This window comes from Bos indicus x Bos taurus, chromosome 26 (assembly GCF_003369695.1).
Source record: "Bos indicus x Bos taurus breed Angus x Brahman F1 hybrid chromosome 26, Bos_hybrid_MaternalHap_v2.0, whole genome shotgun sequence".
NCBI classification, from domain to species: Eukaryota; Metazoa; Chordata; class Mammalia; order Artiodactyla; family Bovidae; genus Bos; species Bos indicus x Bos taurus.
The window spans coordinates 18,389,970-18,403,594 of NC_040101.1; the positions used below are offsets into that span (position 1 = coordinate 18,389,970).

The 13,625-nt window shown below is 45.1% G+C and overlaps 1 protein-coding gene across 39 annotated transcripts in view; it reads right to left on the bottom strand.

The window, feature by feature from the left end:
* Positions 1–13,625, bottom strand: part of TCF7L2 (transcription factor 7 like 2) — a 202,199-nt gene that overhangs the window by 122,065 nt on the left and 66,509 nt on the right. For 20 of the 39 annotated variants that reach the window (XR_003508950.1, XM_027529400.1, XM_027529399.1 and 17 more), the window contains one exon: positions 757–858. Coding sequence is in view for 36 of the 39 variants with exons in the window: in XM_027529400.1 (XP_027385201.1) it covers positions 757–858 (102 nt within the window). In the remaining 3 variants the exon portion in view is untranslated. Of the gene's footprint in view, positions 1–756; positions 859–2,302; positions 2,390–13,625 lie in introns of all 39 variants that reach the window. The other 19 variants (XR_003508949.1, XR_003508948.1, XM_027529365.1 and 16 more) reach the window with 1 other exon arrangement.

Genomic DNA, 13,625 nt, shown 5'->3' on the forward strand with positions numbered 1-13,625 from the left:
AATAAGGCTGAGTTATCTTCTCAAGAGGTTAATTTATAAACTCCACTTTCAGAGTCTACAAAATCCTGAGAAAGTGCATTAAAAATATATGTAGACACATACTTTAGGTTGTAGTCTCTTAGCAGTACAAACAAATGTTTTCTGTGTTAAACCCACACACTTTCAAAGCCATGGATGTACACATTAAATTTAATTTAAGCCTTTCCAAGTTCATTTGTACTCTACGTTTCCAATCAATCAGCCCAGATGAAATCTTTCTGATATCAGTCTAGATTATTCCTTTCCAATAATTAGGATAAATTGGTGAGTGTGTTGGGGGTAGGGGATGAGGGGAATAAGATTGGAAAGTCTCAAATTCAGGATTTCCCTTTTGAGTTTCCTAATTCTCTGCAACTCACCTCCCCTAAATGACTTTTTCAGCAAAGACTTGGGTACATTTTTTAAGTTGCTTCAATCCCTTTTCCAATCTTCCCCACACCATGGTGATTGTGCCCTATTAACTGGAACCCACAAAGCTAGATTCTAACCCAATAGTAGGTGAAAAAGGTAGCGGGAACATTTCCAGCTAGATACCAATCATTAAGGTCCAATAGCAAAAAACACTAGTGCCTTCTAGATACAAACCATATCCAAGAATATGCCCCCAAAGAACGATTTTTAACAAAAGAGAAAGTGATAAACAAGGTCTGTTATCAACAAACGAACATTTCATCTCCCCACAATAAAAGAAGCAAACATCTCTGTAAGGTCACTTACAACGATGTGGGCTGGCGACGGAGAGCGAGCATCCTTGAGGGCTTGTCTGCTCTGGAGGGTTCCCGCCTGGACATCAAGCAGTGGCCATTTCATCTGAAGATACTGGAGATAGCAAACAAAATGAACATGGAAAATGATTTTAGGAAAGAAATGTGACACAGCTACCCCAAGAGTCTTAGGATACATGACACACAGATCAGAAACTGCAAAACTTAAAAATATGCAAATAAAGACACCAAAAAAAGCGAAAGCAAGCAAATCAGGGGAACAACGACAACAGAAGAGTCATGCAACACTGACAGGTTCTTCCTTGGAGTTCACGTTCAACAGGTACATGCGAGGAGCATCAATATTATTAGCAATTAGTTTTGTCTTTGTATTCAAACTATATGGCCTTGGATAAAATGATATCATTGATACTACCTCATTTGGAGAAAACCAATGGGGAGAGGGGAGAGGGGAGAAAGGAGACCCCTCTTCTAAAGAAATAAAGCTAATGAAGTCTCAAGCCATGGATACCCTACTCAGTCGTTTAGTTGCATGCAACTCTTTGCAACCCCATGGACTGTGTAGCCTTCCAGGCTCTTCTGCCCATGGAATGGAATTTTCCAGGCAAGAATACTGGTGTGGGCTGCCATTTCCTACTCCAACGAATCTTCCCGACCCAGGAATCAAACCCGAGTCTCTTATGTCTCCTACATTGGTAGGCAGGTTCTTTACTACTAGCGTCACCTGCAAAGCAAACAGATGTGCCCAAGGAGACCATCAATTCCAAATCTGCTCTTTCAACAACCTTCATTTCTAAAATGCCATCATCCTTCACCTTCAAGAAAGCTGAGTATATATGTGTAGCTGTTCTTTACTAGAAGTTACTCGAGTCAGGTGAGCGAGCATGGAATTCCTCATCCAATTCCCAGCTTGTAAAACAAAAAGTATTTCTCCATTAAGAGATGCACAGACAGGGCACAATGCAATTTCTACATTCACAAAAGGTCAAAGAAATTCTTAAATAACACATGTCTTACCACATAGAGAAAAACAAAGGTATACCCAAATAGGCCCTTCTCTATCCTTCCCTGAGATAGAAAATGAACACATGACATTAGAGCAGGAGCACTGCTTCTGTCCAAAGTGACACCTCACCTTTCAGAGAACAACCACGTGATCCCGCTCCCCATCGTGCACATGGGGGAACCTGAAGGGAGGCAGCCTGTCTAGTCACAGAGATATTTAACACACATGTAAGCAACTTGCAGGCATCTGACTTTTGTTGATGATTTTACATCAGTTTCACTTCACAAACAAGCAAAACTTAAAGACACGAAGCTAAGGTTTTTAACAAGGACGTCCACGCTAGCCTTTGTACCTCCAAAGGTCAATTGGTGAAGGCGCCATCTTGGTCTTTCCAGAGGCTAGTTTTATTACTAATTCTACAGAAACTTTTACTTGAGCAACACAGATTAAAGCTTGTCTCATGCACAGACTTCCTGCGAAGCATCATGTGTTTCCTCAGAGAGCCTAGGCTCACGTGAGGGGGCCAACTCACCACAGGTAAGTCAGGACAGAACGTGGCGAGGCTCTGACAGGGACTCGGGGAAGGTGGCCAGGGAATGCCAGGAGAGAAGGCACATTTCTGAGGAAAGAGACTGGGGTGAGGAAGACTGAACAGAGGAGGTCTTGTCAACTCAGAACAACTCGGACAGGAAGAAAAACGGACAGCAAAGGGAAGTCCAGAAAGAAAGAAGGGTTTGCTCCACTCCCACGTGGGATGTTAGAGCCAAAACTATCCACAAGCTTTTCCATGGGTTCCTCAAATACATGACTGTTCCAGCAAATTAAAACCAAATTTGGTGATACCTAAAGCTGGAAGACCTAGCCCGGGAGCTACCTGCCAAACTGAATTGTCTTTTACCCAGCCTAGATCTAGACGGAGTTGGAGCAACTTCTGCCACTTCAGGACTTTCACCTAGAAGCCGCCTGTGGTGAGGAAATTTGGTTACTGGTTCTGGTAACTCGCCACAAGACCTTCCGGTGTCTCATCTATAACTGAAGTTGTCAACTGTGCAGGGAGTGGGTGAGGGGCTGTCGCAAGCACCAAGGAACTTCTAGGATTCTGGGCCCCTAGACAGGAAATGTCAGCAGGCACACCCCGCCCAGTGACCCTTCTAATTAAACCATTTCCAAACATTTGTCCGGAAGCAACATCATCCCAAATTAAGAGCCACTGAAGTAAATGTTTCCATGGTCTCCCTCAGCCCTATAACCCGAGCCAGCGGGCTATGGGAGTCTCTTCTGCCTGGTCTCACCCTTACTTCTTCCCATTCTCACTTGCCACATAAATATATGGGCCTCATTGGTCAAAACCACTCAATAGAGTCATTTCCTTGAGGCCAACCAAAATGGACATCTGCCAACACTCACCTCTTCATCACATAAAAGCCTGTGAAGAAAAATGCCAAGCCAAGTCGCCACACACCTCCACCTCCCTCTGCCTCAGTTGAGAGGGTTGGATTCACAGATGAGTTTTTGGCCATCTGCAAAAACTGATCTGATTGTATCCAAATACCAGCTCCCCAGATTGAGGAAATTTAGGCTTTGTTGGAGGTGACAGGCCAGCCCTAAGGACCCCACCCAAGAATGATCATACCCATAATGCAATATTAATACGGAGACTTATAATTCTTACTTTACATAAAAGCTTCATTGTGTGCCACATCCAATCTCCGCAGGCTACCTGCACCACATATTTTTATGAGCCTACATTTTAGCGCTCCGAGCCTACAATACACATAATTTTCAATTATGTTAGGGCAGCCCAGGATCACTGCCTATATAACATTACTGGTTGGAGGAAATGAGACTCGGCCCTGCTGCCCAGAGAGAGCTAACCAGATCCAGATGGTGGGGAAGACAGCCCGGTCCTGCCGAGGCTAGCCACTCTGCAGTGACAGCCCCAACCTCTCGATCCCGCCGTAACTCGATCCCACAGAATGGCTGGGTCCCCACGAGGCTGTGCCCATCCCCTGGGCCTTGACTGGCACTCAGGCTGACCAGGTTCCTTTTGGGGAAACTAAGTATGAAGCCAAGAGTTTTTAAAGGAAGTTATTAACCTCCTGCAAAAGTGATGGGTTTCCCAGGTTCCTTCATCTTCTACAATTGGTCCTTATTAATAGGGAAAATAAATAAATAAAGGGAAGAAAAAGGAAATTAGGTACTATTATAGCCTCGAGGAAAATCTTTTCCTTCCTGGAGACATGAAGCAGCAGGAAATTCTATTCTGTTGGGTCCTAAAGGAAGAGCTGAAGGGGGAGTCATCTGGGACTGGCGGAAGGGCTGGATCGCCACGCCACGTTTTCCCAACAGTTCAACTTCGGTTTTATATCCTTTTGGGGAAGGGAAAAAAAAGTTCCCACCATCCCACTATAAAAACAACACTGGGCTCCAGGCTCCCTTCCTTCTGGGCTGCTCAACGTGGAAATTATGAATTGCCTACAAAAACATTAAACTTTTCAACAAACTGCAATCAAACGGGGCTGTGGGAATTCCTGCATTGAAAACTGATGAAATGGAGTCTACTCGACTTTCATTTTGTAAAAATAAATAAATAAGTAAATAGGGCCATCTTGGCTTAAGCATTTCATCCTTTGTTTAATAATAATGTTCTGGTCATGGCCCATTAGGGTTTCCCGCCTGCCCCCCGCCATCACATTTTATGACATATCTCAGGGAGCAAGCTTTGGACCTGTGGGCAAAGTCTTGAATATATATACACACCACCAATAGCCTGAAAGGAATCGAGGTGGTTTAAAGACTTGCTAAATTATCAGCAAAAAAGAAAAGAAAAAGGTACACAGCTCTAATTTCTCCTCGTCCACCCTCCCCAATAAAAAAGGAAAAGCAAAGGCAAATGGGGAAGGTCTCCAAGATCAAAAGCTACCTCCAGTATCTATGTTCCTGGTGATGAGTAGGTATTCAAGTGGGCCTGATAGGGTCTGCTTCCAAAAAGGCATCCCCATCCCCATGAGTCCCAATTCCATGACAAGGATGGCAAGGAGAGGCTACTTTCCTCACTCCCTTCCACTGATGGACGGGCACACAGAGATCACCCCTTATTTGTTCAAGGCAAGGTTGGCAAACTTCTTCTGTAAAGGAGTGTGTGTGTGTGTGCACGCACGCACTCAGTCATGTCCAGCTCTTTGCGACCCCCTGGACTGTAGCCTGCTAGGCTCTTCTGTCCATGGAATTGCCAGGCAAGAATACTGGAGTGGGTGGCCATTTCCTCCTCCAGGGGATCTTCCTGACCCAGGGATTGAACCTGGGTCTCTTGTGTCTCTGGCATTAGCAGGCGGATTCTTTACCACTGCACCACCTGGGAAGCCCTCTCCTATAAAGGGCGTGATGGTAAATATCTTAAACTTTGTAGCTAGACTCTGCTGTTGTAGAGGCACAAAAGCCACTACAGGCAATAATACATGTATGTGCTATGTCACGGCTGTGTTTCAACAAAGCTTTGTTTACAGATGCCGACATGTGTACGTACTGTGATTTTCCTGGGTCAGGAAATATTATTCTCCTTTTGACCTTTTTCAACCATTTAAAAATAATGAAAACTGTTCTCAGCTCACAGGCTGTACAAAAGCAGGTGGCAGGCAGGACAGCTTTCTCCCATGGGCTGCAGTTTGCCATCCCTAGCTTAGGGGCTGAGTGTGCAGATACCTGAATCATGTCAGACGGAACACATTCCTTCACTGGGTCTTAAAGGCAGACAGGCACACGCCACCACATAGAGAAAAGCACGTTCAGTGGCTCAAAAGCAACGTTGTGGATGAAGCGTCACTGGCAGACTCAAGTTGGAGGGGAAAAGGCTTGGAAAAGCATCTGAGCTCTCTGGCTGTGACTCCCAGTCACAAGGTCCAACCACTAGACCACAGTCTCAACGGGAAGAACCATCCCTCTTCCAAAATGGAAGTCTGAAAAGGCCTGAGCAATTCTGACTGGAAAAGGTCCACGTGTCCAGATGTTCTCGCCCAGTTCCCAGGAGACCCTGGCGACGCATCACATGTCAGGAGTCACCACATAAGAACACGGGGCAGAAATCCCACAGGTCAGGGTGCCGTGCCCTGGCAGCTTTGGGATCAACTCTCAAGGTTCAGATGCTCCTCTCCTGCAGATCTTCCATGCATCACAACGCTGGAATTGAGCCCCCGCTGTGCCAACCCCTTCTGCCACCAAGAGACGGCATCAGTCCCTGGCTTGGGCAAAATGCAGGATTCAGCGTGGGAAAGGAGCACCGTGAACCTGGACAGATTGTTCAACGGAGATGAAGCCAGTCTCTTTTCGGAAAACAGTCCTTCCCAGAGAAGGACTATCATCCAGAAAAGGGCTTGATTTTTACATTTTGAAGTCCTTGCTCCCCTCTCCTGGCCTGATATGCATTCTTTACCTAAATACAAAAATCAACCACAACAAAACAGCCTCTTCAATCCAAGCCTTTTCTCAGTAGGGGTGCTTTTTCCTAGGAAAATCCATTTTACAAGAATTCAAATTAATTGGAAACCATCCTCATGGCAAATTTGGACTGCGAGGTCTTCCTCACTCACTCATGCCAGAAAGCTGTACATGTTGTGTTTCTTATAAAATGGAAAGTCAATACTCTGCCTAAACACCCCACGCTGAGAGCACTGCCAGCCACAGCCTGTGACATGCAAGTTCACTCAACCCTCCTCCCCTGTAAGGCAACCTGCTCCCACCTACCCCCTGCAGGCTCATCAGGGACCAGGCCAACTCTACGACAAAACTTTGCTCTAGAAGGGAAAAAACAATGATTATGTTCTCATCAATGAACTTTACAAAATAAAGGCTGGTGGCTCAGATGGTAAAGAGTCTGCCTGCAATGCAGGAGACCAGGGTTCAGTCCCTGGGTCAGGAAGATCCCCCGGAGAAGGAAATGGCAACCCACTCCAGTATTCTTGCCTGGAGAATTCCATGGACAGAGGAGCCTGGCAGGCTACAGTCCATGGGGTTGCAAAGAGTTGGACACGATTGAACAACTAACACAACACACCAGAAGCCACTTGTCCTAAGAGGGAAACAGGAAAACAGTGAGACCATAGAAAGTCAAATATCAATGCTGATGGCACAGACACACTTCTCCAGGAGCTCGTATTGTGAGGATCACCCCTAACACACATCCACAAAATTAGGTCTGTTAAGGAACAGGCTCGGCTGTCACTCCCTAAACCTATTTCATTTCTCAAAACTGGAAGATGGAAAATCCAGCCATCTTCTCTCAATAAGCAATTTTGCCCTGGGGATCATGAAACCCCAATTTATCCAGCATGGTTAACATATATGAATCTGTGATTAATTTCATACTCTAGCCCACCCTCATACTGGTACCAACAGGTTTCCAAAAGTCAACAGTGATTATATATACCTAACAGTGGGAACGATGTGAGACTATTTCAGAAGGCTTCAAATCCTGCAGGATCCTTGAGAGCCACTATTATAAAATTGGTCTACTTAATAACGCAGATGCAGAGGGTATAGGAGATTAGGCTGTTTTGTCCTAGTTCGTTAAAACAAAGTCTAAGAATTTCTTCTTTTGAAAACCCACAGAGAACCTAAGATAGAGGTTCTATTTAAAGAGGCATTATTTGCCTATGAAGCGTAACAGCACAGAAGAAAATTCAGGAACACTTGATTTCTACTGGTTGGGAATTAACATAAGTGAGTATATACTATAGTTAGCTAGGAAAAGAAAACCAAAGATCTCAGAAGGCTGGGTGTATTCTGAATTTGGAAAAGGAAAAAAGCTAAAAAAAAGTTCAATAAGAAGATTGACTTTCTTTTTTCTTTTTTTCTCCCCCTACCTTTCTCAATGACACGGACATAAAGGAACTTTGAAATGTTTCCCTTAAAGCCACAACCCCATTTCTCAACATAAAAACAATATGGGGGAAAGGGCCAGGGGGCGGGGAAGAAAAGAGTGATCAAGGCATTTGGGCAAAACAATTTAATAGCTCCAGCTCTATGGGCTGGTTGTTATATTTTCTTTATTTGAAGTATAGTTGATTCACAAGGGTGCGTTAGTTTCTGGTATACAGCAAAGGGATTCAGTTATGTGTGTGTGTGTGTGTGTGTGTGTGTGTGTATTCTTTTTGAGTTATATATGTGTGTGTGTGTATATATATATACTTTCTCAGATTCTTTCCCATTATAGTTTATTGTTAAGATATTGAATATAGTTCCCTGTGCTATATAGTAAATCCTTACTGCTTATCTATTTTATATATAGTGGTGTATATTTGCACATCCCAAACTCCTAATTTATCCCCTTCCCCCCTTCCCTGTTGGTAACTATAAATTTGTTTTCTATGTCTATGAGTCTATTTCTGTCTCATAAATAGGTTCATTTGTATCATTTTTCTAGATTTCATAAAAAAGTGATATCATATGATATCTGTCTTTCTCTGACTCACTTCACTTAGTATGATAATCCCTAGGCAGATAAGATTCTTTAAATAAAATCCTTACTGTTAAACGCTTTGCTCCTAATCATAATAACTAAAGGGTCCATATTAATAGCATCACTTGACATTCAGAGAGTATTCAGAGTTCATAACCATACTCGTAACAATCCTTTGAAATAAATTACCAGGAAGTTACAACCAACAATTGACAAGGAGGGCACAAGGGCCAGCAGAGCAGCCCCGGCCTGCCCAAGGTGCCTAGGTCAACTGGTAGCCTTGCAATGCACAGGGTTCCAGGTCACCAAGATGTTTCAACCACATCCCGACCTATCTTTCAACTCCCCTCTACCTTCCTTGGGTTTCTTATCACCTGTGAGGCATCCTCACCTGAACTCTAACCAGGGATCAGCATCCCAAAGGGTACAGCTAAGGGAACATCTCAAGGTGTCCCCAAAGGGATAAACGAACCTCTGCCATTTACCATCTTTCTTCTCCCCCATAGGTCGCTGGGCAAACATTCAACTATATTCCTCCAAGGGCACCAAAAAATTATTTCCACAAGAGTTCCTGAGGCCACAGATGGTAATGGAGAAACAAAGCTAAACAAGCAAATAAATAACAAAGAAACAAAATCCAATAACCAAAACTTGGGATTGCCTGCTTTGAACCTCTCCAACTATTCAGCTTAGGACCCTAAGATATTTTTGCACTTAGCAACAGTGATTTTGCAGAGAGGTTATGGGCTAGTGGCTCATGGAAGTACAAGTAGCTGACGGAAGCACAAGGCTGTCACCAGGACCTTCTTCTCAAACCCAGATGGGCCCCTGGGGCAGGGGCGAGGCCTCCCTTCCACTTTCCAGAAAAAGTCAATCTGAAAAATATGACTGTGTGCTCCTAGGAGTCACACATTGGGATAAAGAGTCTGGAAACCTACTTTCCAGACCCAGCTCTGCCGCTAGTTGGGCCATCATTCCAATTTCACTTCTTCACTGGGCAACCTCTTCCCCACTCTGGGCCTAAGTCTACAGCAGGAAATTGAGGAACATGACCCCCAAAATCCCTTCTGTGGATTCCTACAGCATTCACAAAGCACATGCTCAGTGTACAATGTGGACTACATATTCTAAGGCCTAGAAAAGCTGTCTAAGATCCAGCCAATGAAACAAAAAGCTAATGAGCAGCACAAGGATGAACACAAGAAAGGTAAGTACGAACATCATGAAAAAAGATTTAGTTCTTGATGGTGACATGATCCCTGGTTCATATACCATGCTGGTTTGTTTAGAAACTTTTCTCCTGACCCACTCCAGACCTGCTTAATCAAACCATCTGGGGGGGACCCAGGAGTCTGTATTTTCATTTTCCCAGCTTGCCAAGTGACTCTGGTCATCAGTCATTAGCATAAATTACCAGTTCTGTACAGTGTCGATAAAGCGCTCATAAGTGTATGCAGATTCCACCTTCCCTTCCAAAGACTCTTGTAAACATCTAAAGTGATTGTCACTACATCTTTTTTAAGCGGTCAAAGCAGATAATCTCCAAATCCGTTTTAAAAGAAAGTGAGGTAGAGAGAAATTAAGTGACTTCATCATGCACGTACTAGGGATTCTGAACCAGAATGTAATGTTTGGGTATTTTCAGGCCAGAACTCAAAATGAGACTTGAGTAGAACGGGCAATGGGTGACCCAGGGGAGGGCACAGTGGGGAAAAGGGGTACAGCCCCCACTTCTACACAGAGACCAGCAGGAAACCAGCCTCAGAGAGACAGGGCATCACTCTTAGGACCAAAAGTCCCCACCAAGACCGTCTATGTTACAATCTCCAACCAGCTTCAAGACTGAGCTCCCCACAAAAAGAGCTATGGGTTCCAAGAAATGTCAGCCCTGCTATAAGCACTCAAGTCTCTGAGCCGTGGGTCAGAGGACACGAAGCCACTGGAAAAACATGAGAGGAGAAGCCCTGGTCCTCAGACTCCGGGTTGCCTGGACTTCAGCATCAAGACAGGCAGCTCATTCCCCACAGCCTCCAGATGGTGGCTGACAAACGACAAAGGCTCACGTGTCCATGGAGGGACCTCACACTGAGAGAAAAACTAGAGACAACATACCTTTAGACAGAGAAACATTTACAGTCTTTCTCAATTGCAAGCCACCACATTTTTATTACTGTTTCTTATAAAAAGGCCAAGCAGTCCTGTTGACTGGAATGTCCTAGTTACCGCCTGCTCCCTTACAAGCACGAGGTGGATGCAGGCAAGGACCAGGAAAATAAGTCGGAAGTCCCATACTTGGACCCAGAGCAGATGAGGGTCCAAGCATGGGCATCAAGAGAACTCAGAATATGGAGCACGTTGAGCTAAAAGGCCGCCCCAAGCCTCAGCTGATGGATGGATAAGTAAAATGTGGTATATCCATACAGTGGAATATTACTTGGCAACAAACAGGAATAAATACTGACTCATGCTACAGCATGGATGACCCTTGAAAACATGCTAACTTAAAGAAGGCAGACAAACAATGTCACATATGGTATGATTCCTTCTATATGAACTATCTACAACAGGCAAATCCATAGGGACAGAGAGTAAGTTAGTGACTGTCGGGCAGTACAGGTACACAGGACAAGGGGGTGACTGCTAGTGGGTACAGAGTTTCTTTTGGGGGCGATGAGAATGTTCTGGAAATAAACAGTGATGACATTGGCACAGTCTTGTGAATATACTAAAACCCACTCAACTGTATACTTTAAATGAGTAAATTTTACGGTATATGAATTAGATCTCAATTTTTCTAATTACAAAAAAAAACAAAAAAAAAATTACCAAGTCACTTGACAGTTTTCACGTTCATTTCAGAGACCAGCGGGGCAGGAGAGAACAGACACATTTACACACACTCCACCCATAATGCCTAAGAATGAACCGAAAAACAGGTGAACCTATCCTTTAAAAAAACAAAAATCGTATCTTCCAAAGGTCTGTGGGACTCACAATTTCCAAATGTGATTTTGGTTGGTGTCAAACCCTGGAGGAGGGACTGTTACAATGGCAGGTGAAGAAGACTCCATGAGCGCTGTATCACCCTGAGTTAGACACCCTGGACTAGAACAGCCTGGGAGAGAAGAACAGTACTGTGTGCTCTTTCAAGGCTTGTGGCTAAAATCCAACAGAGGAGAGCAGTTGAGTCAACAGAACCACAGGGAGTTCAGAGGCCTGAATCCTGCCGTCCATCCTCCGCTAGCCCCGATGAGGCAGGTCACTGAAGCTCCACACCCAGTTTCTTCATCTAAAAAAACGGACGTGGAATTGCGGCCTAAAATCTCCTGACAGACTTCCTCATCGGCTTTCTTCCTCATCAGCTTTCAGAACTCAAAGGGTAAATGGTGTAAACCAAGTAAAAGAGTTAACATAAAATTCAAGAGAGTTCAGATTCGTTATTTTTCCCCCTACCTGCACCAGGGATTTAAAAGTCATTAGTTACAGGTCTACCATGGAAACTGGTAAGAGACAGAGCCATCAGATCACCCTTGAGAGGTAGGAAGCCAGAGAGTAACAGGGTCTTGGTGACCTGGAAGGGTTATTTTAAATGCATGCATGATCAGATCACAGCAGATATTAAAATGAAGAACGCTGAAAAATTCCTTCCTTTCTCCCTGGCTGAGAGCTCTCAAGACTTGGGTTTTTCTGATTAGGGCCTTCTCCCTATAATTCCACATTTCTTGACGATAAGAACATTGAAAGTCCTGGCAACCAATTAAGGTGCTTTAGTCAAGTTCACGTAGGAACCAAATGCAAGACAGACCTCCGCTCCCATCTTCAAACTCCAACTGAAACCCTGAAGCAGCCTGCGTTTCCTTTTTATTTTTTTCCCCCTCTTGTCACATTTGAAAGAGGTCGGTGGCTCCAGCAAGGTCTCCCTGTCCACATTTTTATTGTCCGATTCTAGCTGTGACAAGCATGTGGAGAGGCTTCGTAACGCGACACTCAGGAAGCCGAAAGGTCAAGCAAGGGCGCTGGTTCGTTTTGCCGGGGGAGGAACGAACCCCCAAGCCAGGGGGCGAGATTTAGTGAGGCTGACCTTCTGGAGGCCCCCCGACCCCCCTGCACACGAGTCTTGCTGCCTCAGCCAGACCGGCCTGCCACTCAAGTATCATCTTGCTGTAACAAATTACTCCTAACCCAGGATTACGGCTCTTTCCAGATCCCTCCTAGAGAGCAAGGAAATAAACATTCTCTCCCAGGACTCAGCCCCAGTTGTTTCTCCTGTTGGTAATCCCCGTCTCTATTTGCTGCTCCTACAAGCCAGCGTCTGGGAGGTCTGCGAGACCATTCCGGCCCACTCTCCTTTCAGACACCGGCTGAATGTCTCAATTGTCCATTAGGCGCGGCGAAAGATGAAGGCGGGCTTTCTGTCCGGAGAAGCCTCACACAATGGTTCCCTTTGCCCACACACTTCTCGTCCGCCGGCGGACTCCACTGGCCGGAGCCCAGTCACTCAGGGAAGTCCACACCCCACATTCCTCACAGGGACGAGTGAGGACAGGTCGCCATCAAGCCACTCGGCTCAGCTCCGCAGCATCGCAGAGAAAGACGTGGGGCTGCTCCCGCCCCCGGGGACAGCATACCACTGGCGGGGTGGGTAGGTTCAATATGGGGGGTGGGGGAAGAAAGATCTAGAAGGAAGAGGCAGGAGAGTAGGCTTCAGGCAGGAGAAACTGTCTCCGATCCCAGCCCATGGTTTCCTCTAATAAACCACCAGGAGGTATTTTGAGGGCAACCACCTCATTCAGGGAAGGAAATACAGTTGTCCGCTTCCAGAGGCTCCCGTGGGACACCAGAACAGTCCAGCCACTCGGGACACGGCGGGCTGTTGTGTGTTTTTAATTGTATACAAAGACCAGAACATGCCAAGAGGCTGAGCGAGCAGAACAATGGATGTTATAATCAAAGTGGGTGATTGGAAGGGACAGGATCTCGGGGTTGTTTGACAGGGACGTTCTCCCTGGAGAGACACAAGGATTGACGCACTCTGAGCTGGGAGAGAAACTTTCCAGAATAACCCAAAGGCACTGAAGGGACAGACATACCTCCATGAAAACTTTAGACAGCAACAGAGAAAGATAAGCACCACATGATACCATTTCTATGTGGAATATTAAAAAAAAAAATGACACAAATGTACTTATCCACCAAACAGAAACAGACTTTGAAAACTAACTTAATGGTTACCAAAGGAGAAAGGCAGGAGGAGAGATCAATCAGGAGTTTGGGATTAACATATACACACTGCTGTATATAAAAACAGAGCATCAAGGACCCACTGTATATAGCACAGGGAACTCTACTCGGTATTCCGTAACAACCTACATGGGAAAAGAATCTGAAAAAGAATGGATAT